Raw genomic sequence first — 27,883 nt, forward strand, 5'->3', positions numbered from 1 at the left:
AGCCCCACATTGACGACGTCTTTCTTTGCCACGAAGCAGCATCAGCGAGGTCTGTTGCCATAGTTACGAGAGAGCGAGAGCGCGACAGAGAGAGAGAAAGCGAGAGGGAGAGAGGGTGAGACTGATCACGTGACCCAGCAAGATGGCGACTATAATGTAGAATGGGGATGTGAGTACCACGTCTTATTGGCTAACCTTTAGGCTACTAAAACCAGCGTGTGTTCTCACATTGTTGGGAGCCGTGTTTGTTGCACTTTTATTTTACTACGAAGCAAATGCTTTTTCTTCACAGTGTAACTTTAAAAGAAAAGGGTCCACCAGCGCCGCCTTATCCTCCAGGACAGCCTACCAACTAAAGTGAATCCGCTAACGTTAGCTTTCTTATATACCGTGGTTATCAGTTATTGTGGCTGATTACTCAGCTGGTTTTACTCTGACCCGGGTAGCTCACCTCCAGCTGCGGCTGCTCTCACCTTGTTCCGCTTGTGTCCTCTTCTCTTTCAGGATTTAAACTGAGAGGGTGGAAATTTGGATCTGCTGCCTAATTGTTCATCATCATTATTATCTTAGAATCAAGATGGCCCTAAATGTCTTTGGTAAGCAGCATCTCACAGTACACGATTGTCCCTGGAATGTCTTATGGATTTAAGAATGGTGTGTTAATTTGTTTATGATTAACTTCTAATCTGTTGTTTAAAAATGAAAAGAGGCCAGTGGTCGTATTCACAGAAGTTTCAAATAGTAGACATGATTTAATGAAGAAAAATCCAGATCTTTTAAATAAGGAAAACTAGTATTGCATTATTGCTGATGTGCTCCTGGTACCGGTAATAAACAGTCTAGATGTGAATGCTAGCTCTAAATATAGATAGTATATTAATGATATCATAGCCATAAGTGGTTCAGTTTGTAGTTATAATTCTTTATAGCATCTCTTATGGACTCCAGGACACTTTGTTTTTAATTATGGTTTGGTTTTTTGGGTTTGTTTGTTTTTTGACAAGATGTACTGTCTACCAGCTTTTGCAATCAAAAGTATGATCTGAATGCACTGTTGTGCCAAATATATTTTGCTTTTCCAAGACAAGCTCTGTAAATTCTCTGTAGGCTCCTCATGTTCGTCTTTCTCATTTTCTTTTTTTCTTTTTATGTGTTCATTTTTATTATAACTCACAGAATATGTGCAATATAAATATGTGAAATCTGACAGGCAGCAAAAAAAAAAGAAAAGAAAGGTGGAGAAAATAGGAGAAGATATAATAAAAGGACAGGACACAAGTAGAAAAGCACAATGGGTCGCCACCTGCTGCACCTGTAAGAACAATGGTTTGTTAATCCAGATCCTTTACTTAGCAAAATAGCAATGCATCAGCGTTGAGGCGACTGTTGTTGTGATTTGGAACTATATAAATAAAATTGAATTGAATTGAATCAGTGTAGATATGTATTCTCGTTATAAGTAAAATTTCCTTCAAAAGTAAAAGTCATTGTTCAGTGGTTTTATATATATATATATATATATATATATATATATATATAGATAGATAGATAGATAGATATATATATATATATATATATATATATATATATATATATATATATATATATATATATATATATATATATATATATATATATATATATATATATATATATATAGATAGATAGATAGATAGAGATATATATATATATATATATATATATATATAGATATATATATATATATATAGATATCAGGACATCAGACAATCCGCTTACAGCTCGTATTTGAAATGTGACTTTGTTAAGAGGTCATAAGTGTTTAATCTTTAGCAACCCATTGTATTTTAAAGTTTGCTTTTTTAATGTAAATATATGAGGCAATTTACTGTAACCCTTATTTTCTGAATGTAGCAAAGGGCCAAGTGTTTCTTACGTGTGTTATGAAGGAGGAAAAGTGCCCATTTGTTGTTGCAGATGCCGGGAGTGTGAACAGTCCGTGTGTTTTGTCTGGGTTCTTGTTAGTTTGTGTATCTTTGAGCCTGTGTTGCCTCAAGAAAAGGAGGGTGAGACGATTGCCCGGGGAGGATTTGGAGTTATTTTGAAGACAGGATACCGAGACGACAAGTGTTGAATAGATAAGGCTTGTAGAGTGGCCTCTGTACACAAGGACAGGAAGCGGACTGTTAGTTTTACCCATGCAAAGAAGATGGAAGACGAAATACATTTTTGAATTGGCCAGATGCTGACAAAAATATATTTTCGAGGCCTGGGTTAAAGAGGACCTTTTGTGCTGATTTCCAGTTTCAAATTTTTGGTCTTGGATTCTACTAAAGTAGCTTTGCATGGTCTACTGTTTAAAATAAGCTTCATTTATCTTATAATTTGCCTTCACACAGGCCCTGAACAGCTATCTAAAACTCTCCACTTTAAGCCAACTTTCTGCTTATTGGCTGTTGTTCAAAAACAGCAGGTATCTCCTCTCGCTGACATCACACATCAGCCGAAAAGCTCAAACACTGTGTTCAGAGCAGTCCAAAGCCTGAGCCTTTGGCTCACAGGGATTACTGTACACATACTGACCTCATAATTTGAAACTCTGTAGCAGCTATAACTGTATATATGTGACACAAAATAGGTATTTTAAGTATTTTAATTTAGTTTTTCAGATGTTCAGTGTAGGATTTCTTAATTATTTTCACATACTATATTTTTGATATGTTTGTTTCCACTCTTTTTGTACATACAATCTAATTGACTGTTCAAAGCAATATGTGGAATATTATCTGCTATACTGCAGAAGTTATTTGATATAAGACAGTTTTGCTGAGCAAACGAGAAAACTACTTTTCTCAGAGTGCTTTGAAACAAAGCTAGCTAATTTAAGCATTACTAACTATGGAATCATCAAAAACAAGCTTTACATAGCACTGTGAACATGACAATTTATAAATCACATCTCACTTTTCACAGCTTGAGTCAGATGAGCTGTATCTTTAATGATTTGTATACAATGGCCAGTAACTCAGTTCAAAATTGCTATGCTTATTTTGTTTGTCTTGCTTTTGAGTTGTCTGTATGTTTTTGTGCTTATGTGTAAATGTATAGGTACATTTACATGTATGCATATAGGCATTCTGCTACAGTAAATAACCTTATAAAATATTTATTTGTAGAAAGTGTAGGTTCGTAAGATTTTCTTCTTCCTGCATCTTTTCACCTCGGTGTATGCGAGGATGTTTTTATAGGCTAACTCAAGTCAGACACAAGGACAGGACTGAAAATGAGTGAAGAAGCAGCCAGTGTCCAAAGGAAAACTTTGAAAAAGCTTCAGAAATCCTGGAGAACCAGATGAAAAGATGAGGAGTAACTGAAAACTTTTGCTCAGTGCTGTGAATACGCACAAAATGCCAAACTCAGAGCAGAATAAGATATAAACAAAGCAAATAGAAACTGCAGTATAATGAAGTACCAAAAAGCAAGACATCATTCATTGCGACTACGTGACTGATTCCTCTTTAACAACCTGTTTTATGCTTTACGGCACATAAAGGAACAAGTAAACAGCATGTCGTAGTGACCAATGACGCCTTTGTCACGCTTATGTAATGAGACTCACTTTGTCCCAGTACAAGTGGAAGTGTTAAATCTCATTTCTGTTGGAAATTAAGGTCATTGCAGCAACAACACATGCAATAGATGTAAAGTGCAGAATTTAAATGTGTACCTTGGGATTTTACAGGCGCCACAATGGGTGTCTTTGAGTAGAAATGCTCAGCAGCTCCACAATAGTTCACCCAGACTCCACACCAGCGCCTGGGGCCAAAAGTGTTTCGGTTTTAATCACATTCGCTAATACTACTGTCAGTGTTGTTTATGGTCTGTTACAACCGAATAAAACTACAGGGGAACCCTGCCACGATGTTGATATCCATCTACAATTAATTTCACACGGCCTGAGGAAGGGAGGGAAGCTGACAGTAAAAGCTAGTGTGAGGGTAACAAAGATAAACACTGCACAGCTCATTTAAAAGCAACCACGGTATAAATGAATCTTTCACAGCATTTTATGCTCCACGGAGTAGATTTATTCATTAAGCCACTTAGTCGCCATTTATGCTCTGTGTGGTTTCTGCTGTGGAAAGAAACTTAATCCATCAATCTGATGTCCCAAGGTAATTGCATACAGACTAGAAAATAAAGCAGTCATGCTGTCAGTGTTGGAGCGTAGATTTCTGTGTTTGTTTGGCTTGTTTGCTTCAGCAGTTTCAAGGCTTAGCTGTGAAATTCATGTGAGTGCCCTAAAATCATAATGCTCTTCCCTGATGTGATTGTAAAACATTTGATTTTTGTCTGTACGTTAAGCTTCCCCTTTCTTTACGCTGGTCTAATGTCAAAGAGATAATGAATTGATCAATACATCCGCATTCTGATGCAGTCGTATGTTTAATGGATTAAAATTAAAATTTAGACACAGAGCTGTTGCGTCACTGTCATGTTTTCTCCACATGGGGGTGCTGCTTCAAAGGAATTAAATGAGAGCTTTCTGTGTCCTCAGATCATGATGAATACAGGCCACCAGTGTGGAAATCCTACTGTAAGTATCAATATACCTTTTGTTTGTTTGTTTTTTCAAACATATCTAAATATTTTGTCCTCTTTGTTTTCAATGATTGTTTCATGATTTTATAACATGGCTTGTTTTGCGTCACAGTGTATCAGCTCCAGCAGGAGGCACCTCACCCACGCAGAGTCACCTGCACCTCTGAGGTGAGAGCACATGTCCTTATTATCAGCCAGCAAATTCTAGCACGTCTCATATTTTGAAATCCGCTTTTTATCTGTGTGATGTTGCAGTGAAAAAACATTAATAGATCTACTAGATACACAGGAGGCTTTGCTCAAATTCTTATCCTCATTGAACTAGTCTTCAAATGCAAAAATAGTTTTTCTTCTCTAACATGTTTTCCACGGTCAGCTCAACAAAACTGTCACACTTGGAGCATAGTTGTTAATTTTATTGCATTTTTCACTTGCAGTATTTTGTGGTGATGTTTCTCAATCCCTTTATCTGGATAAACCTTTGCTTCTTTAAAAGTTAAGGTTTCTGCAAGTGAGATTTTGAATGTTAATATAGCAGCAGAAAACTATTTGATAACTATTTAAATACATTCCCTGTGCTTGTTTTGGTAAGTGGTCCAGCATTGTGTCCATGTTAGCATGTTGGTCACCCCCAAAGTTTATAAAGAACACAAAAATGAGTCAGGTAGGGGCACTAACTAAATTCTAAACTAAACGTTCAGCCAGTTCACCAAAAGAAAAAAAAACTTTACTCTTTTCTGCGTTTGTGTGTCTGTTTCTGCATATCTGTGCATATATTCTAAGTGCCACAGAGTAGATACACAAACATGGTGAAACAGAGCGCGGACAGACCCGTATCGTGATGTTGGGACAGTGTTTCCTACACATAGACTTTACTTGGGCAGACCATCCATGTATATTAAATCCCAGTACTTTGTGCTATCCATATCCCTTCCTGTCTTGTATTTTTCTGCTACCGCACTGACGGATTCGCTTTTGTGGAGCTCCTTGATGATTGTTTATCTGCGCCTCCTGAGTCTTTTGTCACATAGTCGTACGGTCTCTGACCCCACTATTCTGGTCTGCAGCTGGTTACTGTAATCATTGTTTTGCAATAGTGACCTGCTGCAAGCTGGACAGTGCCACGACAGTAGACAGGTAAAGTTACAGTCCATGCCTGGATTATTTTTTGTCATACACTATAGATATAGTAATATTTATGAATTTATTTGAGAACTTCTGGGAATACTTCATTTCATGCTTGCCCTCTGACCTGCTATCACAACAAATCTAGTCAAGTTCAGTGTATGCTACAATGTGAGTGTTGGATATATGTTGCTCTAGTTGTAGTGGTGTTCTTCATGCAGCTGATGCGATAGCACTTAACTGAAACAGGCTTCCGATAAATGACATACTACATGGGCTTAATTATGGGGCCAGACTTTGGCTCTCAGGACACCTGGGGGGAATTTAGCAATGAGCTGCAGTCCACTGGAAGCAGCTGAGCTCCAGCGTGACATCTAGTGGTTCTGCGTGTATATAGCATGTGAAGCGGGTGATGAAGTCTACATGTGTACTTGTTGTACTTGCTCTTACTTCAGAAAACTGCTTCTTTCCATGCTTTGGTAAGAATCTGCTGTTCTGTTAAGAGTTTTAGAGAGTATGGGCATGTGCCATCATGGATTTTTCAAGTGAAATCTACTGAAATCGTGCAAAGGATTTCAGCTATAAGTTTGAGACCCCTTTACCCTGAATCTCTAGCATCAGCATAGTTTCTGTTCTTGGTTTTAATGACAGTTGAGTGTGATAATAACCAACAACAGAAACCTTATTGGTGTAGATCAAGTCTGGAGTAAGCATGTTTGTCTCCTCAAAGAGACTGCTGACTCGGCTTGTACCAAGGCTGATTGTGTTTTTTTCTGCCGCACTTCACCTCTCAGTTGTTTTCAGGGGCGACATTTGTCAAGCTGTCTTTAATCTAAAGATGTGTGTCTTATAGTGCTGGCACTATATCATGCCCTTATTATGTTTAGCTTTGGTATTATTAGGGCAATCTAACAGGATTTTTCACACTCTGTCCCTGCTGTACTCAAAGCTGTTCTGCTTCGTTAGCAGAGGAACAGGCATAACAGGATAGATGGGAGAGATCAGAAATGATGTTGTGCTAAAGGTCACACGCTACACTAATCCAGAGCTACACAAAGGACATGAAAAAACCTCTTAGCGTCGTGTTCCAGCTGATCCTCATCCTCTGAAAATGCAGGCTTGGTGCTTCATTTGTTAAAGTAGTAAGGAAATATCCAGTTATTCCCACAAACGAATTCACTTGTAACAGCTTTATTTAATTATTACAGCAAACTGAAGTGTGTTTATGTCTTAGTGGTGGAGTAGTTTGTGTGTGTGTGTATGCAAAATGAGCAGCTGTTGTGTCTGATGCCCTGGCCTTGGTTTGGTAGTCACCGCTGACCTAGTTGAAGCAAGCAGACCCCCCCCCACACACACACACACACACCAGCAGCCCCACTTTGTCTCCTGGGTGTGCAGCCGTATGTGATTTAATGATGCACCAATAAGCATTTATCTGCTGCTGGTACTTTTGGTGCAATTTGTGGCGCATAAGAGTGGTGCAAAGGAGACAAGAGAGTGTGTGTGTGTCCTTTAGCTGGAGGACCGGAGGTTACGCTGTGTTACTGCTATGGCAATAACATTTTTAAAGCAGTGCAATCAAATTACACAACATTAAAAAAGCAAACACAGCCTGCAGTGCATTTAAGTGACTTGGTGTTGAAAACATTTGTAGGTTTATTGATTTGACTTTGCTTTAAAGGGCACAGAGGGAAGAGTAGTGACATGAAAAACTCTGTTCTTGACCAGGTTCTTTGAGTGGACAAAACATATCAACACCTCTCTGAAGGAAAAAGGTCATATAATAATCACAAACATTTACTAGTCACATGTTTCTGAAATATAGTATCAGAAACTTAATATGTGGATAGGCTGAACAGTTCAAAGATTGTCAGTAAATCTGTGATCACGGTTTAAAATTTTCTGGCATGGTTCAGCGAATTCAGACTTTCTACAGAAGTTGGTTCACATAATAGTTTAAAATGTACTCATCTGTGCAATAACTGATATTCTAATCATTCAGTATTGATTTCATGTTAAAGCTGCTTTCCTCTTGATATTAACTGAAGGGTTAAGTTAGCAGTTGTTTCAAATGACGATGATGTTTGGTCTTGCTGATCTTTTATCACTTCTTTTCCATGAAGCATAATTACTCTTGGTTTTTGCTCATGTATTATTGTCAGTTACCTTCCTCACATTCTGAGTGTGAGGAAGGTAATTATTTTTGCTATAAATTAAAAAAATTATAAGGTGATTTGACCACATAAATTGTGAAGAGAAATGTCATATTGTGACCATAAAGTATAATTTTGCTGTAATATTTAATCTTTTCTTTCTTAAAGGTTATCTATTGTGGTAATTCCCATCTCCATATGTTTATTGTTGGAATCTTAAATTGGGCCTTGGTGACCCTCAATTCACATTTTTCTGAAATGAGCCGTTTTAAGACCCTTCCTTGTCCCTTTGGGCCAGCTTTGTTCTGATTGGTTGCCCCTTTTAAACAGAAGATTGGTGGGTGTGACTTCTGTGCTCACAGGCAAATATGTGTGCCTGTGCTGACCATATTAGTCCCATCCCCTTTTTAGTGATACCACACAGATATCCAAGAGTAGAAAAGTGTATAGCGAAGCCTGAACCTTTGGCTCACAGAGTGGCCTACATACAACTTGCAAATACATAACTTTAGCTACATTTAGTGACATCATTACTACCTTCGTTCAGTTTGCCTATTAGCAGAAATACTCAAAATGCTCTGGTTAGATTTGCATGAAGAGTTTTAACAGAGGTGAGCCTAAGCCCAGCTCGAAGTAGAGCCGACCAATAAATGGTTTTTAAGACTGATACTGACACCGACACCAATATTTAGTGAAAAATCTGATATTTTGGCTAAAAAAATTTTTTTAAGTTTCCTTTCAGGCACACACAACATAAACATATTTCCCTAACATTTGTTATTTATTTTTTATTTATTTTTGCCTGACTCTGTTCACATCAGCTAGTTTTTGTGTTTGTGGTGTTCCAAACGTGTCGGTAAGTTGTAGAGTGCCCTCTGGTGGACAAACTATGCAGTATCTTTATTTAGCTTTTTTCTTGGCCTCTGTAAACGCTGGTACCGACATATATTCAGATCCACTTTTTTTAATTTTATGTGTTTGCTTCCACGCTCTGTCTGACACATTGTGAAAAAAATCTTTCCATTTCCCTCTGTGTCCTTTTATTTCATCATTTCATTCAAAAACTTTGAAAAGACTGAAGATGAGCTTCTTTTTGCATCTTTTCCCCCCAAGCTTGCACTCAACAGTATGTCCATTGCATGCATGGTTTACTGACAGGCCTCAGAGCAGATTTGGACGCTGTCCAGAGGTGCACGTGCATGGCAGACAGCAGAGATCGCATGTCTCCTCTCTCCTCAACAGCTAGACTAATTCTGCCCCCCCCCCTTGGGATTTTACCAGCTTGACCACTTTTGCATTAGAGTCAGTAGGCATTTAGTTTGTGCTCCAATTTCTTCTAAAAATAAAAGCTTGTTTCCATCATGACTCCATGTACAAGAGCTCGATTTCCATTCCCTGATTGCTCCTTATCTGCATGTTATGGTGTTTGAGTTTCTTTTTCCCACACACACACACACACACACACATAGAGCATTTAACTTAATATTCACCATTGTTTGTTAGGCCCTTGCTGATTTATTGGCTCAACAGCAGTTTTGCTGAGAATAACACGATGTTCTGCTTTTTATCTGACTCATGCAATATTCTTGATGCCCACACACTCACGAACTCTCACTCATACACACACACACACGCTGAGTGTTAAGTGAGGCTTACATTCCAATGCTGAAAATGTTGCATGCTCTTTGAGCAAGAGCACACAACTTGTGTAGTGTTAAAGCATTTTACACACTGTATTGTGAGATTATTTTAATGTTTTGTTTATTTAACAATCACCATTTCTCTCCCCTACAGGTGGAAAACCGACCTAAATACTATGGCAGAGAGTAAGTTGGCTTTCTCTGTAGTAGTAGATTGTGTTAAGCACTTTGTGTCATTACATTACAAACAATGAGGATTATTTTCAATTGGTATGTGAATTTTTCTTCATTAGATTCTTCAGTTTATCAAATAAGCTTACATTTTGCTATTTTTGCATCCAGGTTCCATGGGATGATCTCAAGAGAAGAGGCTGACCAGTTACTGAGTCAGGCAGAGGGCAGCTACCTCATCAGAGAGAGTCAGAGGCAGCCGGGCACTTACACACTGGCTCTAAGGTATGCTAGTTTGGGGAGACAGCGAGAACAAACGTGAGCTTATTGGCAGCACTAGATTTTTCAAAAAAACCGAGAAGAGCATTCTGGAGTAAGAGCATTGAATCCGGTCTTTAAGTGATGACGTGATGGATCCTGCTTCCGGGCCCAAACTACTCTGCGTTTAATAAGGCTGTTGTGTTTTTAACATGTTTTAATGCTTTGCATCTTGTTTTATTTAATCTACAAGCCCCTAAAAACAGTCAGTGATCACTGTCGGTAGGGCTGGGCGATATGGCCTAAAATTCATATCGCGATATAATTTGAAGCATGTGCGGTAACGATATATATCACGATATATTCTTTTCTTCTGTATAACGTATTTTCCACACTATAAGGCACACTTAAGATCCTTTAATTTTCTCAAAAATCGAGAGTGTGCCTTATGTATGAATTCTGGTTGTGCTCACTGACCTTGAACCGATTTTGGCGTGTAGAAATCTGTTAAAAAATGTTTTAGTACAACTTTGGTAAGCCTGCTGATGGACTCCTTGATGGATTGTCAGAGCATTACGGCTGCCGTAGTGAGGAGTAATCTGGGTCCAAAACTCCGTCCTCTTCAGGTCCCAAAGTCAAACGAACACTGAGAGTTAAAAACAGTCTAAATTCTTTCATCTTTAATTAAATCATCAGTGTTGCTGCTTTATCGGGTGTAACAATTAAGTTTAACATCCAGGCATCCACGAAAACAGAAGTTATTAAATTTAACGGAGTTAGAAGTTAACAGGAAGTTAGCTCGCTAGTTTATACCTAAACATTTCATACCGTGCTCTGACTGAGAGATTTTTGAAACTAATTAAAACGTACAGCTCTGCTATCACTTCCGACATAAATGAAGACAGAAAACTAAACAGCAGTGGCGTTTGCAGGGTTACTGAAGTTGGACTACCTGGTATATAATGTTGTGCTACGTGATTGCTAGCGACACAGCTATGTTAGCATAACATTAGCACAGTGAAGCTGGAGGATGAACGGCAACTTTTTTTCCACTCGATAAAAGTTAACATGAGGGATTCTGGTGGTTAGGGACAAATGCAATCGCATAGCAGGATAATATACAAGGGCCAAACTTCAGTCAGGAGAACATAATTTACAGGTGATAATGGTTGTAGCCGCTGCAATACTTTCGACCAAAACAGGCGCACCTTGATGACATCATCAACATGCGCTATCGCGATAGAGCGATATAGTCAAAATCTCTATCGTTGGCCAAATCTATATCGTTTCTATCGTATATCGTTTATATCGCCCACCCCTAACTGTCGGCCTCTTTTGGTTTTTATTACCGCTAATCATTTTAAAGCTCAGTTTTTAAACCCTTACGATGTAACTACAGCCCAGCCCATGCAGCAGTATATTAATGACTAACCTTGTATTGTGGATGGATTATCTCACTTGTTCTCCTGACTGAAGTTTGGTCCTTCTACAACATCCTGCCATGCGATTGCATTTGTCCCTAACCATCGGGAACCCTCACATTAACGTCTATCGAGTGGAAAAAAATTAGCGTTCGTCCTCCAGCTTCACTGTTTATATTATGCTAACATAGGTGTGTCGGTAGCGATCATGTAGCACATCATTAGCTAGCACATACCAGCTAGCCCAATTTCAGTAGCCCTGCAAAAGTCACTGCTGTTTAGTTTTCTGTCTCCATTTATGTTGGAAGTGATAGCAGAGCTGTACGTTTTAATTTTCTCTCAGTCAGAACATGCTATATTATATTTAGATGGAAACTAGCAAGCTAACTCCCTGGTAACTTCTAACTCCGTTAAATTTCATAAATTCTATTTTTGTGGATGCCTGGATGTTAAACTTAATTGTTAAACCTGGTAGAGCAGCCACACTGATCATTTTATTACAGATGAAAGAATTTAGACAGTTTCTCAACTCTCAGTGATGCTGCAGTGATTGTTTGACTTTGGGACCTGCAGCGTAGTTTGGGCCCAGACACAGCTAATGACATCAGACTTAAAGACTGGATAGAATTGAATAGCAAGGTAACAGCTAAATGTAGAAATCTGACAGAAACATGACTGTATAAGAAACATGGCTGCAGCTTTTGGTTTTGAAAGGTTTAAACTAGTGCTGTCAATAGATTAAAACAAATTAACTAGTTAATCACACAATTTTCTGTAATTAATTGCGATTAATCGCAATTACTTGATCAGTAACCTGGTTGCAATAAAATTTTTTCAACTTTATATTTAAGCTTGTAACTGACATTTATGCAATATAATGAAGTAAATGCAGTATAAACACAAAAAATGTATGCTTAAGTTCAAAGAGAATTTGAATAGTTTTCTTCAACATACACTAATATATAATATTAGTGTAATATATATATATATAATATATATTAGTGTTGTCAAACAATTAAAATGTTTAATCTGATTCGTCACAGGGTTACTGTGGATTCATTTTGATTAATCATGATTAAATATCATTCATTTTTATTCAATATTAATCACATTTCATTTTGCATGAGCAAACAGACCCGAGAAAAAAGGGAAAATATATGCACTTAACATGTTTATTGAACATCTTAAACATTCATGTTAACAAAAAACTCTGTAAACATTTATCCACTCTCTCTGTCACTCTCGGGGAGGCACTTCAAGTTCTTGAAACGAGGAACCAAAGCTTTGTAAAGCGCGTGTTCTCAACGATATTAAGAGGTCTGCAGTTTGTTGCAATCCACTTGGCAATTGTGTCAGTCAATATTTCCGAGGTAGACTTACTCAGTCTCCGATGCTCCATGAGTGGTTTGTCGCAAGCTGGGTGACGCGTTAGCCAAGGTCCTAGCAGCATCCCCGACTAACGTATGCTTCACGTCAATGTGATATTTTAAGCTGGAAGTGCTTCGGTGAAAAGAAAATTCCTTCTTGCACAATGTGCATAATACTTTGTCGGTCGACTGTTCCGTCTTGTTATTTTTTTAATACTCAAATTTCCCATCGAAAGGGCCAATGTGCGTTTATCATTTTCCATATTGAGTTGCTTGGTTCAACTGCCCGTCACTACCAGATCAACTGCCCATTTGCGCATGTGCGAAGGTGCCTCTACTTGGACAAACTGCCCGAAATTCGTTGACAGAAACATTTCAGGGATTTCGAGTCATTATGCACTCGAGATGCGTTAATTGCGTTAAAACTGTTAATCGCGTTGACCGTGATGGCAGATTAATTTGCGTTAACGCGTTAATTTTGACAGCACTAGTTTAAACTAATGTGAAGGTGCTTTAAACCTGCATTTTCTTTGATAATCAGCAGGATATAGTCCATGAGAAAACAACCCTACTTCTCTCTTGATCTGTGATCTCAGTAATCAACTTCCTGATAGTTTATGGGTTCCGTGACGGGTTTCATGCTTTCTTTAATTTAACATGATGGCCATGCTGAAAACTATGACCTGTTTAGGGTACAAAACACCACATCAGAAGCTTGCTTTAAGGCATGGCTACCATATAAGCATCCCTTAGTATCTCAATCAGATCAGCTCCTCACATCTCAGGCACGGTTTTACAATACCAGGGAACTGTGACTGTAGAGCTGGAGGTGTCACAATAGCCTGTAATTGAAAGCACAAAAGTTTAAGCACATTTCTGTATACACCCAAAAGGAATGTTTTGCATTTGAAAATTTAAAAAAATATATTCTCATGATTTGGGAGGGAACCCCAGCTTCCTCCCACCATCCAAGAAATGCTGGCCCTGAATTGGATAATAGAAGAGAATGGATGGATGGAGTATAAAATGAACCATAAAGGAGATATTTTATGGTTCATGGTTTAATTTTATGGACTGTATGTGAGCACAGTTGCATTGGTTGAAAAAACCCCTCTCTATAGGCAAATATGCAAAGGGACACAATTGCAGTGTGATACATAAATCATAGCTCTAGTACCAACAAGAATCTCTACATGATCAAATTTACTGAAAGAAAAAGCTGTAACCTCAAAACTTCCATCATTTGACTGCCTTAGCTCTATGTTTATACAAAGTTTAGCTACTAGCTATTAGCCATCTGCAGTTCTTGGGTAGCCATACACAATATTTATAGCTATAAAATATCCACGATAGAACTAGTGTATTATGATCAAATATTTACATTTTGATATATATGTTGTGACAGTGTTTTCAAGGCCTTTCCCCCTTATCTGCCTCATTGTCTGTCTGGTCTTTAACCCAATATGGCTCAGAAATGAACAAATCACAACAAATATGCCCTATTCCCATCTCAAAGCATAGTATCAACTATATTGATACAGTATCCAGTGCCAGAGTGAGAAGAAATACAGCCACAGAATATGATATTAACTACCAAGGCTACACCTCTCTGTCTGTACAAGCACACATTTGTGTGACAGTGCATGCTGCTTTTTAAAGCTTGTCTAATTGTGTTCAGGTGCTGTAAGGTGTGAGGATTTATCTCTGCAGTCAACCTTTAAACAGCTCAGAGGAGCTCAACTTTACGTGCACATGTTTCCTCACAGCAAGGCTTGTGAAAGAGTGAGAGTAAGCCTGTTAACAGTAGGGCTTGTTTCTGGTTTTCTGTCTGTTTACCCCGCTGCCCACACTTCGCTGTTGGTTTTACTTGACTGTGAGCTATCATTTTCTCAGAGTAGGTGTCACACTTTTAAATGGGTGCATGGCTTAATTTGAATTTAGTTTTGGGTCAGTTCGGTCTATTCATAGCCGTGTCATTTTTTTTTTTTTTTTTTCCACCTGCGCAGCTGTTCTCAGTCATTTACTGTCCCTCCTTACCCCTGTGGTTATAATTACCTTCCATAAATACCCTTTCATAAACTTGAGTCCCAGTCTGGGTGGTAGAAAAAGGAAAGGTTGGATTTTGGGTTAATGATTTAACAGTGCTGCTTTAATCTCATTGTGATCCGCTGAGGAAGAAATAACAGCGCAAGTGTGGTGGCCCAGTTCAAAGTCTGTGTGTCGATTAGAGTTTGTGCCACTCTTTTCTGGCTCCGTTTTAGCAGAAAGCAAAGCTACAGGATTTTAAATTGGAGAGAGTAACAACATGTTTTGCAGATAACCTCAGTTTTTGACCCTTGACTTACAAAGACTGGCAGATACAAGGTTATTGCTATTTTATAGGCCCTCTCTTATCAAAATTTGTCAAGGTTTGAGTCAGACCCTGAGGATGCATTCATTGAAAAAAAATCAAGGAAAAGATTTAACATAAATTTTGACTTTCAAAATACCGAATAACAGAATTTGCTCATTTCTTTTCTCTGCAGGTTTGGGAACCAGACAAGAAACTTCCGTCTCTACCATGACGGGAAACACTTTGTTGGGGAAAAAAGGTTTGAGTCCATCCATGACCTCGTCACGGATGGCCTCATCACACTCTATATCGAGACAAAGGTGCGTTTTTGCATTGATCTGTCCTTCCTCCTGCTTTCCTTATTTATAGCAGTCCTGTTCAGCAGAGAGACATAAAAGCCTCAGTATGAATTATGGATGGGTATTTGTCAGAATGGCAACATTTCTCAAGAAAGTTTTACTGTCTTTGACAGGTGTAAATCAGTCAGTTTGACACACATTTATTCACTTTCATGATCATGTAAACACTTAAATTCCTTAAAGTCACAAAGACAGAAGGAAAATTGAAATGCCTTGATGCATGCTCAATCATCCTGGTAAAGAAATCCCAGAAAGCTGACTCTGTTCATCTGGATGTATTGTGAGTGGGAAAAACATGTCATTATTCATTCAACTGTCTTATTCAGTCTCAACTGAACAACCTTGACCAACCCAACCTAATAAATGGTATATTTGCATAATGACCCAAATTAGCAACTAGTAAACACTGACTAACAATGGGCCGTCAGGTCAGTTTTATGATCATTGATACATTGATATGCAAATTGTAATGACCATCACATTGACAGTTAAATCAAATAACCTCTAGCTAAGCAGATGGCACAGTCCAGAAGAGCTGTCTCATTAGGCCACGAGTCTGCAGTCTGTTTCCAACTAGAGACCAGTGGCCAGTCTTTCAGTGATGAAGTTGTACACATTCTGGACAGGGAGAAACGTTAGTTTGAGTGGGGAGTCAAGGAGGCCGTTTCCGTGAAAAGGGAAACACCATCTCTGAATCAAGGAGGGGGCCTATAAGTATATCTTTCATCATTTTAAAATGCTGTGATTGCAGCCATTTCCCAACTCTCTGTGAATGGAACTCATGGTCATTGATCAGTGATCATGAGAATTTGCATATCAACGATCATGAAACTGATCTGACGGCCCATTGTTAGTTAGTAGCGCTAGTTTCAGTCATTATGCAAATGTACTGTTTTATAGGGTTGAGGAAACCTGCAGTCATCATGAAGGAATCACTTAGATGATTGACAAAATGTTTCTCCCACTGAAAATTCTACATCCAGATGAACAGAATTCAAATCTCTTTCAGAAGACAGAAGTCCCATTATGTATATGTTTGAAATATTGCTTATTTCAACTATAAAAAAAAGTGTCTCAGGACACAAAACATGGATAATGAAGAACATTATTAGTTATGGTTGTGGGCCAGCTAAATAAAAATTAACAGTAAAAATGTAAGGTTTTAGGGGACACAGAAACACTGAACTTCCTATAAACTACCTAAACATAAGTTGGAAGAAGTCTATAAATCTAAAAACGTGGCCAAATCTGTAGGTAAGTGGCAAGACTTTATTCCCTGGAAGCCAAAACAAAATTGTCTGCTGCCTCCAGAGATATAAAGACAAGGCAACAGTTTCCCAGATTGAATTTACAGGGCTTTAATTCTCTTTTCAGGCAGCAGAGTACATCGCTAAGATGACCATAAACCCTATCTATGAGCATGTGGGCTACACCACTCTGAACCAGGAGCCCACCCTAAAAAAACACCTGCCTCACAGCCAGGAGGAACCTGACGGACCGACTCCAGCCAAAGATGACCGCAACACAGAGGAAAGGGTGAGGACAATCAGTGATCTAGATATCGTATATCCTATGAGCAGCCGAGGGTGATGTCATTTATCTGCTGTAAGATGCACCAAGTTTGACTTCATAATTATGGTTCAGACTTGTCCAAAACCTTTGAATAGATCATTCAGAGGATCTGTACTTTAGAGCTTTAGAGGGTGAATAATAAGAATGATAAACGTTAATCTGTAATCACAACGAATACAAGTCAATATTTTCCAGGCTTATCACTTCCTACAAGAAATGTCGAAATGTGGGTTTTTAAGAAGGATCTTGTGTAGACACTCTGGAAGATGCTTCTTAAAAACATGTGTTCCTGGCAACTGACCTGAAGGCCTTGGCGGGGGGATTGAATAAGAAATGTTGGCTGAAGTTTACAGTCACTGAGATGAGTCCTAGTTTTTTTCTTTTTAATCAGAGGAGTGGCGAAGGATGAGGACATTGGAGTCTACACTGTGAAGCCCAGACAGTTGGGATAACTAAAAATGGAAAAAAAAAGAAATTTATATATTTTGGTTATTTGCTGGCTTATAAGCATAATTTATACATGACTGTATGTACCCTATCTCCTCGTTAACGGGTCGTCCAATCTGAACTAAACTTTTCACAAGCATGGTCATACATGCAGTGATTATCATTTATTCACCAAAATTTGTATTTGTGACAGAATTTTGTTTCACGCACCTCTAAATACTGAATTAAGACTTTTGAAAAGTATCACAGACTTTGGTTTCAGATAACACGACTTAATTAATTACTGTTAATTACACTAAAGCGCTGCATTAATGTAAATCTGTTACTTTAGGCTGGTCCAAGCAATGCAACAATCCTCTAGTACATGGATGTCAAACATAGGGCACAGTGGCCAAATTCCGCCCTGCAAAATACTTCAATCCGATCTGCCTGACAGCTTTGGAAAATGTGAAGGAAGGCATAAATTTTGGGTGTGTAAATGTATTTTAATAAGTTGTACAGCTTTTTCCTGTTGATAAAGACCTTTTCAGATGAGAGGTAAAATGTTGCCTTCTTTCAAAGGTCCTTAGAAGCATCTAGTGGAGAAATATTCTGTGAAAGTTTACCTTTTCTAAGAGGCTTAACCAGTTAACCCACAAACTAGTTTTAAGCTAATCAAAAATAAGCAGTTTCACCAACTCTAAAAGAAGGAGAAAAAGTTACTGAAGTTCAAAATGTTTAAGGATTTTCAAGGTAAAAGTTGGCACTACTGAGTCTTTTTATAATGATTGTAGCTTACGTGTGTATACTTGTCTGTATGAATCCCATCACCTCTTTATCAGGTTCGGCCAATGTGAACAAAACTTTGATGGATAATCATCACACAGATTGCGATTATTAACATCGATATGTGTTAAGAAAAAAATTGTAAATCCCAATTCTTTGGCTGTGCAGTGTTACGTTCTCCATATGTGTCCGTTTCAAGTAGCATGTTCAGCGTACGTCACCTGAACGCAACATAATGGTCGCCAAAATTTGTATCTCCAACAGAATTTTGTTCAAGACTTTAAAAAAGTGCAGCAGACCATCAATAGGGCGTGTTTTTCCAAGCGATTTAACCACTTTTGGTAACAGTGTATACAACATGGTAATAAAAAGTTCTACATTTCTGTTTCAGTTTAACAAGTGAAAGTTCAGTTCATACTGGATTTATACTGTGAGCAGTATGAGGTATTATGTAATTTCTTAAAGTCTCTGAACCTTACCTGTGTTACTAGAGGTAATAACATTCATAATGCCTAATGTGAGCGTATATACCATCAAAAAGTATAAATGATAAACACATATATCTAAAAAGATTAGTTCTTTAAATGTAAAGAGACCACGTAGAGAATTCAAATGAGCAGAGGAAAGTTGGTGTAAATGCAGCAGCAGGATAGAAGGATGAGAGTTGAGGAACATGGAGAAAGAAGGTGAAGAAAAAGAAGAAGGAGGCGGAGGATGGATGCAGAGGAGAGATGGCCTCCAGCCAAGGGCTCTGCAGTAAAATTACATAACAGCGGTTTGCCTGCAGAAACCTGCTATCTCCCAGAAGCTACGAAGTATACAGGAATCAAGTTTGTTGTCGGCTCATTAATTTTCATTCAGATGTGAATTAATTAGAGTGTTAAAGCAGGGACTGAGGGGAAACTTTTTTCCTGTAGGTGTAGGTTTTTTCTTTTTCTTTTTTTTTTCCTTTTTTTTTTTAAATAGGAAGATGCAAGGTTTCTTGGATGCTAATGACTGAGCAACTTCTAATGCAAATTTCAGTTCTGCAACTATGAGTTTGCGCTGATGAGTGCATGCATCTGCATTCAGGCTTATACTACAAAACCCCCAAGACCCCTGCATACACACACAAACATATACACACAATAATATAATCCAGTTTCCACACACACTAACACCCACAGTGCAGTATGTTTATCTGCTAAACCACTGCTCAGCCTCATGAGGCCTTATGTGACCTGCAGTGCATGACCACCTGCACTGCACCTCATACATCACTGTGTGTGTGTGTGTGTGTGTATGATGGGGGTGGTCCTGTGTACGTGTGTGCCTTCATAATTGAATGGATTTGCAGACAACGCAGTACGCCAGTGACATTGAGACCAGAGGCAGCTCTCTGTGGGGACAACAAACACAAGAAGGAAATTCGTATTTTTTTTCATGCAGCTAATCACCTTTAGTTACGGGGGTTAAACTCCGTTTTACTGTGCCTTTGAGGGCGATTCAGTCGTGCGTTTTTAAACATTAACTGTTAAAGCCTTGTTATCAGATTGAAATCACTGGACGGTGAGGTGAAATGTAGCAGAAAAATAAGATTGCACTTTTTGGTCTACCTGAGAAAATGATAGAAAAACTCAGTGATATCCGGTGATTTTTAGCTCTGCAGATTTTATCTACAGCTGTTATGCTTCTTCCTTTTCTGTCTTTTTTTAGCCCTTTTTGCATCTGACCGTGATCAAGGTGCTCTTTTGTGAGCCAACCTGCACCCCGCTGCATTCAGCACAGTGACAACAGTCATTAAATATCCATGATCAGTCATACATATTCACTGCGTTGTGTGTATAAGCTGAGGATTAATGAAGTTGGATGTGTGGCAGCTTGTTTTAATTGGATTTAATTGTGATTAAAAAATCCACACGTTTCTTTGGTTATATCTATCTGTGGGACCATAGAAAACACACAGCTTGTAAATCTTACATATTCTTTGCCCAAAAACAAGTCGAAAAAGAGAAAACATCCCCCTTCCCAGAGGCAGTACTTAACAAGGGACGTCTTCTAAAGTGCACTTAAGTCCAGACTAAACTGCTCTTATATAATGTTCCTTATGTGGCATGAGACAATGGATGCAACCCAAGAGCAACACGAGGACACAAGGTTTGTGTATATCTGTTACCGCCGGGTGTATAAGGCAGATACAGCAGCTCCTAGTTGTCATAAATACTGGAAGCTTTTAGTGGAAAAGCGGCAAGCTGCTGCAGGTGGAATGACAAAGAAAAACGGGGGGGAAACAAAGAGGAAGAAAAAATGTGAAGGAATGAATGAAACAACATATTGTTTCTCAGCTCGTTCTCCCTCCTTTTCGCCGTCTCTCCTGGGACAACTGAGGTGGCAGAATTGGTGACGAACAACAAGAAAATGCAGCATCCTGATTGGCTCCTTCCCCTCTCATTGTGACCTGTTAAATTCATCCATTGCTGCACCGTAGCTCAGCTTACTGCCCCCACCTTCCTCCTCCTCTTCTGGCTCTCTCCGCCTCCCTCCCTCCCAAGCGCTGTTTCTGCCTGGTGTAGAGGATGAGGAAAGCGGATTAACACACACATACACACATATACAGAGCCATGTGGGTTGACGTGCTCACCTACACGGGAGCGAGACACAGGAATTCTGTCGCATCAGGATTTCACAAACACCTTCCAAGGAGTGGAGATTTATTGAGTTTTATTCACTGAAGTTTTCAGGACAGAATTCTTGTTGCCTGCCTGGCTTTTTCTGTTTTGTTTTTTTTAATGAACTGGAATTGCACCATTTAACTCCATCAGTATGCAGCGCTAATCTGATTGGTTGATCTTTGTGGTTCTAAGACAGCAGGATTGGTCCCATGCTGGCTCCTCGGTTTGGGTTGTTGTTGTCAGATGGAGCTGTGAGATGATTTAAGGATAGTTGTTTTGCTATTTTTTTTTTAACTTTATTAATTGTTCTGGGATTTTTTTTTCTTATATTATTTATTTGTTTTTTAAAGCAACCTTTGAGAACAATTACATTTTTCAGCAGGCTGTTTGGTTTATTGTTTTAATCAGTGGGATTTGAACTTTGTTTTCTTTTATATTATTTTTTCTTTTTCTCTGTTGATCCCACAATGCCGAGCCAAGAGTCGTATGTTGTTAGGAGGGGTAAAAAGAAGTCACGCAGGCGAGGCGAGAAGGAAATAAGTCAGAAGGGCTCTTTGTTTACTGCCGCGCTCGCCTTGAATGCCAGCGCTGGTTCAATTCCGTCCTTGCCACTCTCCGCGGGCTCCTCGGACCCCAGTGCTGCAGCCAACCGGGCAACAGCCCCCTCCAAACCCACCTCCCCTGCTTCCACTTTCTGGCATCCAATCCGATCTTTTGCCCTTTCACAGCTCACATCACTGGTGCGGCGGGCCACCCTGAGGGAGAGCGACTTGGCGCCCAAGTATGAGAAGGTCCACAACTTCAAGGTGAGACGCTCCTTTGCTCCCCCAATCCTATTTATGTGTGTGAGTGTGCTGCCAGGATCGCTGATTCAGCTCGTGGGGACTTATTCAAATTCACCATAGAAAGCTTAGAGTGTTAAGAAACACACACAGACACACACACACACTCTTCATGTTTTCAGCCTTTGTTTACTTTTAGATTCCTGTATAATGATTTTTTTGTATTATTAGTGAGAGGCGCAACAGAGCCACAGTGTCCCGAGCTCAAGAGAAATGTGGACAGACACACACAGACACACAAAGAGTACTGCGATGTGATGGAGGTTATTAGCATTTCATTATACAGAGCCAATTTGTGCAATAAATGAGCAGATTAAAACTCTGCTCTCACTATAATTTGTCTCTGAGCACCTTTCAGCACTCCTATTGTGTCTCCATCAGTCTTTTGTCAGTCTCTAATAAAGGTTGCTGCTGGTATTCAGGTATTACTTGACCCAGTCTGGATCATATGAATAATTTTCCCACCTTTTTCTCTCAAATATACAATTATTGGCTATTTTGACTGATGTGTTTCACTTTTTTTTTCTCTGACCCAATCTGCTGCTGTTTAATAATTATTGTGGCAAATATAACATTTAAACACATCAGTTTGTCTTTTTTATGCCTATTTAACCAGGTTCATACATTCAGGGGTCCCCACTGGTGTGAGTACTGTGCCAACTTCATGTGGGGTCTCATCGCTCAGGGAGTGAAATGTGCAGGTAAGTCACAAACAAACAAACGCATTCCTTCTCGCCATAAAGTAATTTTCCTCTTCCAATCATGATTCCGTTTCCGCTTCTTTCACTCGTACTTTCTGTCTTAAAGCATGACTCGAAAGTAGGAGAGCAGGCTAAAGTTAATCACTTTCACTGTTGTTGACTCATCTGCGCTGTTTCATGGATTTTAAAATGTTAAAAGACTGGCTTGGGTGCCAAAGAACAAGCTGTCAGTGTGATCACTACTGCGTGTGTGGGTGATTGAACTGGGCTTCTGCAACGCCTACATTTAAAAGCAACTTTCACCATGCAGTCTAGCAATGACTCTTAAGGATCATCACAAGTAAAATAAAAAACAAAACAAAACAGAGATGTCTGAAAATGGACATAAAGTGACGTAAAACAAAATTCTGGGTTTCTTTGTCAGATTGTGGGTTGAACGTCCATAAGCAGTGCTCCAAAGTCGTACCCAACGACTGCCAGCCAGACCTTCGGCACGTCAAGAAGGTGTACAGCTGTGACCTGACAACGCTGGTCAAAGCCCACAACACCAAGAGGCCCATGGTGGTTGACATGTGTATACAGGAAATTGAGGCCAGAGGTGAGAGAAAGAGAGCGCGTATGTGTGACTCAGAGATTATATAACAGAAAAAGGCTTTTAAGTATTGTTTGCAGCAAGGTTAAGAGAAGTGGGGGGAGGAAAGGAGAACGCCCACGAGGCTGGCGTTCATACGCAAGATGCGATTGCCTTTGTGTGTGTCAGCCCACCCACTCAATGCTAAAAAGATGTACGCAGGCAGCTTCATCTGTGAATGTAGGTGTGTGTGTGTGCGTGTGTGGAGAGTGACAGTTTTCCCCTCAAGAGAGCTGCCGCAGACAGCATTTTATTGACGACTTGAGTGAAACTAATACGTGAAATCAATAAAGACTTGAAATGATTGAACTTGACTGGAGCGAGAGAGACAGTCGAAGTCTTCACCCCACGCTTTATTTCTTCCTTCTGCCTTCACATATGTTGTGTTTGTGTGTGTTTAATAATCATTTTTGCATCCATTTCAGTTGTATTTGCTAATAGCAGGAAAGAAACATCAATTTTATCATTTCTTTAAGACATAAATAGAAAGCATTCTCATCTGAGAGGCTGTACACTGAATTTTTTTTTAGTTGGTTATGTAGAATTTAAGCTTATCGTAGTCATCAAATTAATATTGGTATGATTTAAACCTTCCAGGTCTTCAGTCAGAAGGTTTATACAGAATATCAGGCTTCAGCGAGCTGATTGAAGACGTCAAACTGGCCTTTGATAGAGGTAAGTGTCACCCCCCCAATGTTCCATAAGCAGGTTCTCTTGCCAAATAAATGAAATGTCATGCGCACGATTGTTCCTCCACAGACGGAGAGAAAGCAGACATATCCTCAAATGCTTACGAGGACATCAACATCATCACTGGAGCCCTCAAACTGTACTTCAGAGAGCTGCCCATACCCCTCATCACGTATGATGCCTACCCACGCTTCATAGAAGCTGCAAGTAGGTCTTAACGTTCAGCCTTTTAACCACAATTTACCTTAAAACTCAAAGATGACTTGTTCCCAGCAAAATATAGGGAAATAAGCAACAAAAGGAGTCCTAGACAACCCTCTCTTTTGTAGGTCACCAAGAGGCAACTCTCAGTCTGGATCCATTTTAAATTTTAATTGAATACCCCTGGTTAACATCAGTTAAAATTGTATGGTTACATTTTTAACCGATGTTAGCCAAATGAAGGCGGTTTAGACACGCCAGTATTCACTCTCATGAGACTTCTAAGCTTCTTATTGGAGAAATTTAGGTTTCTGAAATAACTGTAAAAATTTAAACAGATTCAATAAAACCTTAGTTAGAACTCCTGAAAACAGACTGTTAAATAGAAGATGGACGCAGCCACCATTGGTTGTTAAAGTTTATGGAACTATGCCATCTTGGTTTTTGGGGAGGTGATAATGTACGTAGGTATGGTTGGTTTGCTTATACTTCACCCAAAGAGTATGTATTACCCTCCTTAACAGAAGTCTATGTCTGTTCGGGCTGTTTCTTGTACAGAAATTACTTTAAAGGTACCTAAATTAAACCACACTTGTATGAAAAATGCTGGCTAAAAATACTTTCATCACGGACCTGATATTTATTATTTAATATTTTTATTTTTATGGCCAAAATCTCTACATAGTGGGCCCCAAAATTAAAAAAAAATTGTAAATTACACATACTCGAAGTCATAGCTTGCTTTATTTTTTATTTTAGATCAAATGTGGTAAATTACCATAGAATTTTATTAAAATAACACTTAAAACTTGTGACAAAGGTCATAAACTCATTTGGAAAATATTGTTAAATCAAATGAGACTTGAGGTCTTTTGTTTTTTCTTTTTTTCTTTTTTTTTGAAAGACTTCTACATAATCAGACTTATTTTTGGCCCTCTAGTGGCTATTCAAAATATTGACCTGGAGGCTAAACCTATCATTTGTATAGATGCACTATCTCAATATTTTCATGTGTGTGTGTTGCAGAAATAACAGACCCAGAGAAACGACTGGAGGCCCTCCATGAGGCCTTGAAGCTGCTGCCACCAGCTCACTGCGAGACGCTGCGATACCTCATGGGTCACCTCAAGAGGTCAGACACACACACGAGCAGTTGTTTTACTTATTTCTTTGGTATCTCCATTATTATTTGGCTGTTGTTTTTACATATTATATAAATTGGTCTCTTTTTTCATTCAGAGTGACACAATATGAGAAGGAGAATCTCATGACTAGCGAGAATTTAGGCATCGTCTTTGGCCCAACGCTTATGAGGGCGCCCGAGCTGGACGCCATGACGGCACTCAACGATATCCGATATCAGAGACTTGTGGTGGAAAGTCTCATTACCAATGAAGATGTGTTGTTCTGAGGTCCAAGAGGAGATAAAAAGAGAGACTGGGGATGACACTTGAATGCTTTTAAAGATAAAAAAGGTGGCTTCTAATGAGAAAATGAAGGAGAAACATGCAAGATACTTGTGTCTCGCTAGAGAGGATTAAAAAATATACTACCTGCTATTGTGATGGTTGGATAAATCGAGAAATGAAGGAAGTGTCTGTCTTCATGAAAGCAATTTAACAAAATCTATCTTGAGACACAGCAGCTTTGAGTGAAGAAGTGGATGGAAGGACCCAGCATTTCCCTAAATTTTAATGAAAATAGGAGCAAAACATGAAGTCAACGAGCTCTACTTTGTCTCTATGAGTTGGTATTAGAAACACCCTGTATCAGCGAGAGAATTAACAATGTGTGGTAGAAACACTGCACCATCTATCTTTACGTTCTTGTCATTCCTTCCTACAAGGATGCCTTGACATTTTGGATTGTGGAAAAACATGACTGTATTGAAAATGTTAGCTTGGTTAGTGTTTATCATTGAAACTCCTGGTAAGTCCTGGTAAGTTTTCTTGTTTTCTTAGTGTCAATGTGTCCCATTTGATCCTCTTGAAGAGAAGAAGCAGCAGCACTGGCTTCCTAACAGTAGACAGCCGGATGAATGAATGAATAAGTGGAAAAAGTGTATCGCTCACGTTTGGCGCATACTCATTCCTCCAAATGGAACTAAAGTGATTTGGACCTATGGCCTTTCTTTTTTCCTTCCTCTTCTTTTGCTTTGGTTTTGCTTCACAGCTCTACCTTTTGCCCTGTCGCTGAATTATAACCACACAGCAACCTCAAACCGCCTTCTTCTTCTTTCTTTTTTTTTTCTTTTTTCTTTTTTTTTATGGTGTGATGATGTGTAATTGCACCCGGCGATGAAGCGGGCGGAGCGGCAAATTAACAATCCTTCATTCTCTCACTTCTTCACTTGCCGCGCGTTGAAAACCTGACAGGAAATGACACTTAAAATTCAGCGAGAGTCTATTTAAAGGAAGCGTTTTTCCAGTTCCTGTGAAAATTTTGCTTCTGACACAACTTATAAACATAGAGCAAGAAATACTGTGCCAGACCATCTGTCAGACATGAACACACAGTGTTTACCAGTAGTTGTCAGGCAGCTTTAGCCGTCATACTTTGCTGTAGTGGCAGATGCCGAGGGGAGGGACACCCTCGTTTGACTTGAAACGCAAATACGTGAGGCCAGTACTTTCTGATGTTTTTGCTTTGGTTTGTCATTTGTATAAAGCGGTGCTGTAATTAAGCAGTGTTTCGTTATGAAGGAGATTTTTGCGATGAAAATACTAATTGAAATTCATCATCACTCGCCCGACTGTAATTCAACAAAATGAAGCACACTGATAATTTCAAGGCCCATCTCTGTTATTGGCCTGAGTGGGATAATTGGGCAAGTTTTAATATCAAATCGAATCCCAATTGCTTTGCATTGGTGCTTTGCCTCTCCTTCTGTAAACATGTTTGGAAGTCATGCATCTGTCACTTGTGTTGATGCCACTTAATCTAACTGTGAAACTGGAGGAAGTGATGATAATTACAAGCCCAAAGGCCAGTCTGTATTTCATATCTTAACGTCTGCCTTCTGCAGTGAAGATGAGATTTTTCCCTAGAGCAGGTGACAAATTACAGAGGTTTTTGAGTTTGCTGTAATGTTTTGATGCCATGAAAGCAGTGTCCATGATAGAAATCGTCTGTATTTTCCATGCTTTTTTTATTTGTTGTTAAACTAGTGCCATTTGAAAGGGTGGAGGTGTAAAATGAAGGCTTTCTGCATGTACCCCCACCTGCTACAACTCACCTTTACTCATTCCTACCCCCATTTTTGTCGGGGGGTTCACTGAGTAGTGAAGACCCACCCGGCTTGAAGACTTTTTGGGCTTTTTTTGGTTTGGTTTCTTTTTTGGTAAAGCAAGGACAGTTGCTGGGTGTAAATCAAATTGATGTAACATAAAAATAACATCAGCATTTTTCTAATGGATTATGTTTTCATGTTATCTATTTTCTTTATTTACATTGTCTAACCATAGACTAACTCTTATCAGACTAACCTGATGAAAACTTGTGACCCTTCAGTGATCTGTGACGGCTGCTTTTTTAGCATCATGATTAAAATGTGTTGGGTTTTTTTGTTTTTGTTTTTTTTTTATTGTCATTGCTGTAAAGTATTTTCTATATGGTTTATGCATGGTGAAGTTAAATTATTAAATATGACTTTAAGTTGGTCGTCTGAATTTTGTGTTTTAATCCATTTGAGTATGGATGTGTCCAAGAAGACCTGCTGAAGTTCAAACTGAGCACCAGAATGGGGAAGAAAGGTGATTTAAGGCCAAGTTTGGTCTGAGTGTTTCACAAACTGCTCATCTACTGTGATCTTCCCACACAACCGGTGGTTTGAAAAAGAAAATATCCAGGGATTAGCAGTTCTCTGGGTGATGCAGTATATGTACAAAACTACAAAAGATGTATATAACTAAGGAAAAATATGGAAATATTAGAAGAATTAATTCATTGAAATAATTTCTAAAACTACTAATTGTAG

The 27,883-nt window shown here is 38.9% G+C and overlaps 1 protein-coding gene across 2 annotated transcripts; it reads left to right on the plus strand.

Annotated features, from left to right (window-relative positions):
- Positions 1-99: 99 nt before the first annotated feature.
- On the plus strand, positions 100-27,575 carry LOC134620504 (N-chimaerin). Of its 2 annotated transcripts, none has more exons than XM_063466693.1 (15): positions 100-169; positions 505-596; positions 4,538-4,576; positions 4,694-4,749; positions 9,654-9,685; positions 9,842-9,955; positions 15,242-15,368; positions 16,782-16,943; positions 21,571-21,648; positions 22,301-22,385; positions 22,810-22,983; positions 23,614-23,691; positions 23,776-23,913; positions 24,934-25,039; positions 25,147-27,575. In XM_063466693.1, the coding sequence occupies exons 2-15, from the start codon at positions 578-580 to the stop codon at positions 25,316-25,318; spliced, it is 1,380 nt and encodes a 459-aa protein (XP_063322763.1). In that variant the 5' UTR covers positions 100-169; positions 505-577; the 3' UTR covers positions 25,319-27,575. The 2 variants fall into 2 exon arrangements, with proteins under 2 accessions (XP_063322763.1, XP_063322764.1); XM_063466694.1 differs by lacking the exon at positions 100-169 and adding an exon at positions 187-357.
- Positions 27,576-27,883: the final 308 nt, after the last annotated feature.

This window comes from Pelmatolapia mariae, linkage group LG23 (genome assembly GCF_036321145.2).
Source record: "Pelmatolapia mariae isolate MD_Pm_ZW linkage group LG23, Pm_UMD_F_2, whole genome shotgun sequence".
Taxonomy (NCBI): domain Eukaryota; kingdom Metazoa; phylum Chordata; class Actinopteri; order Cichliformes; family Cichlidae; genus Pelmatolapia; species Pelmatolapia mariae.

Excerpts from the sequence above, each read along its gene's own strand:
- LOC134620504 (XM_063466693.1), top strand. Across the intron at positions 4,577-4,693 it reads ACCAGTGTGGAAATCCTACT|TGTATCAGCTCCAGCAGGAG; the intron begins GTAAGTATCAAT and ends TTTGCGTCACAG. Across the intron at positions 22,386-22,809 it reads TCAGGGAGTGAAATGTGCAG|ATTGTGGGTTGAACGTCCAT; the intron begins GTAAGTCACAAA and ends TTTCTTTGTCAG.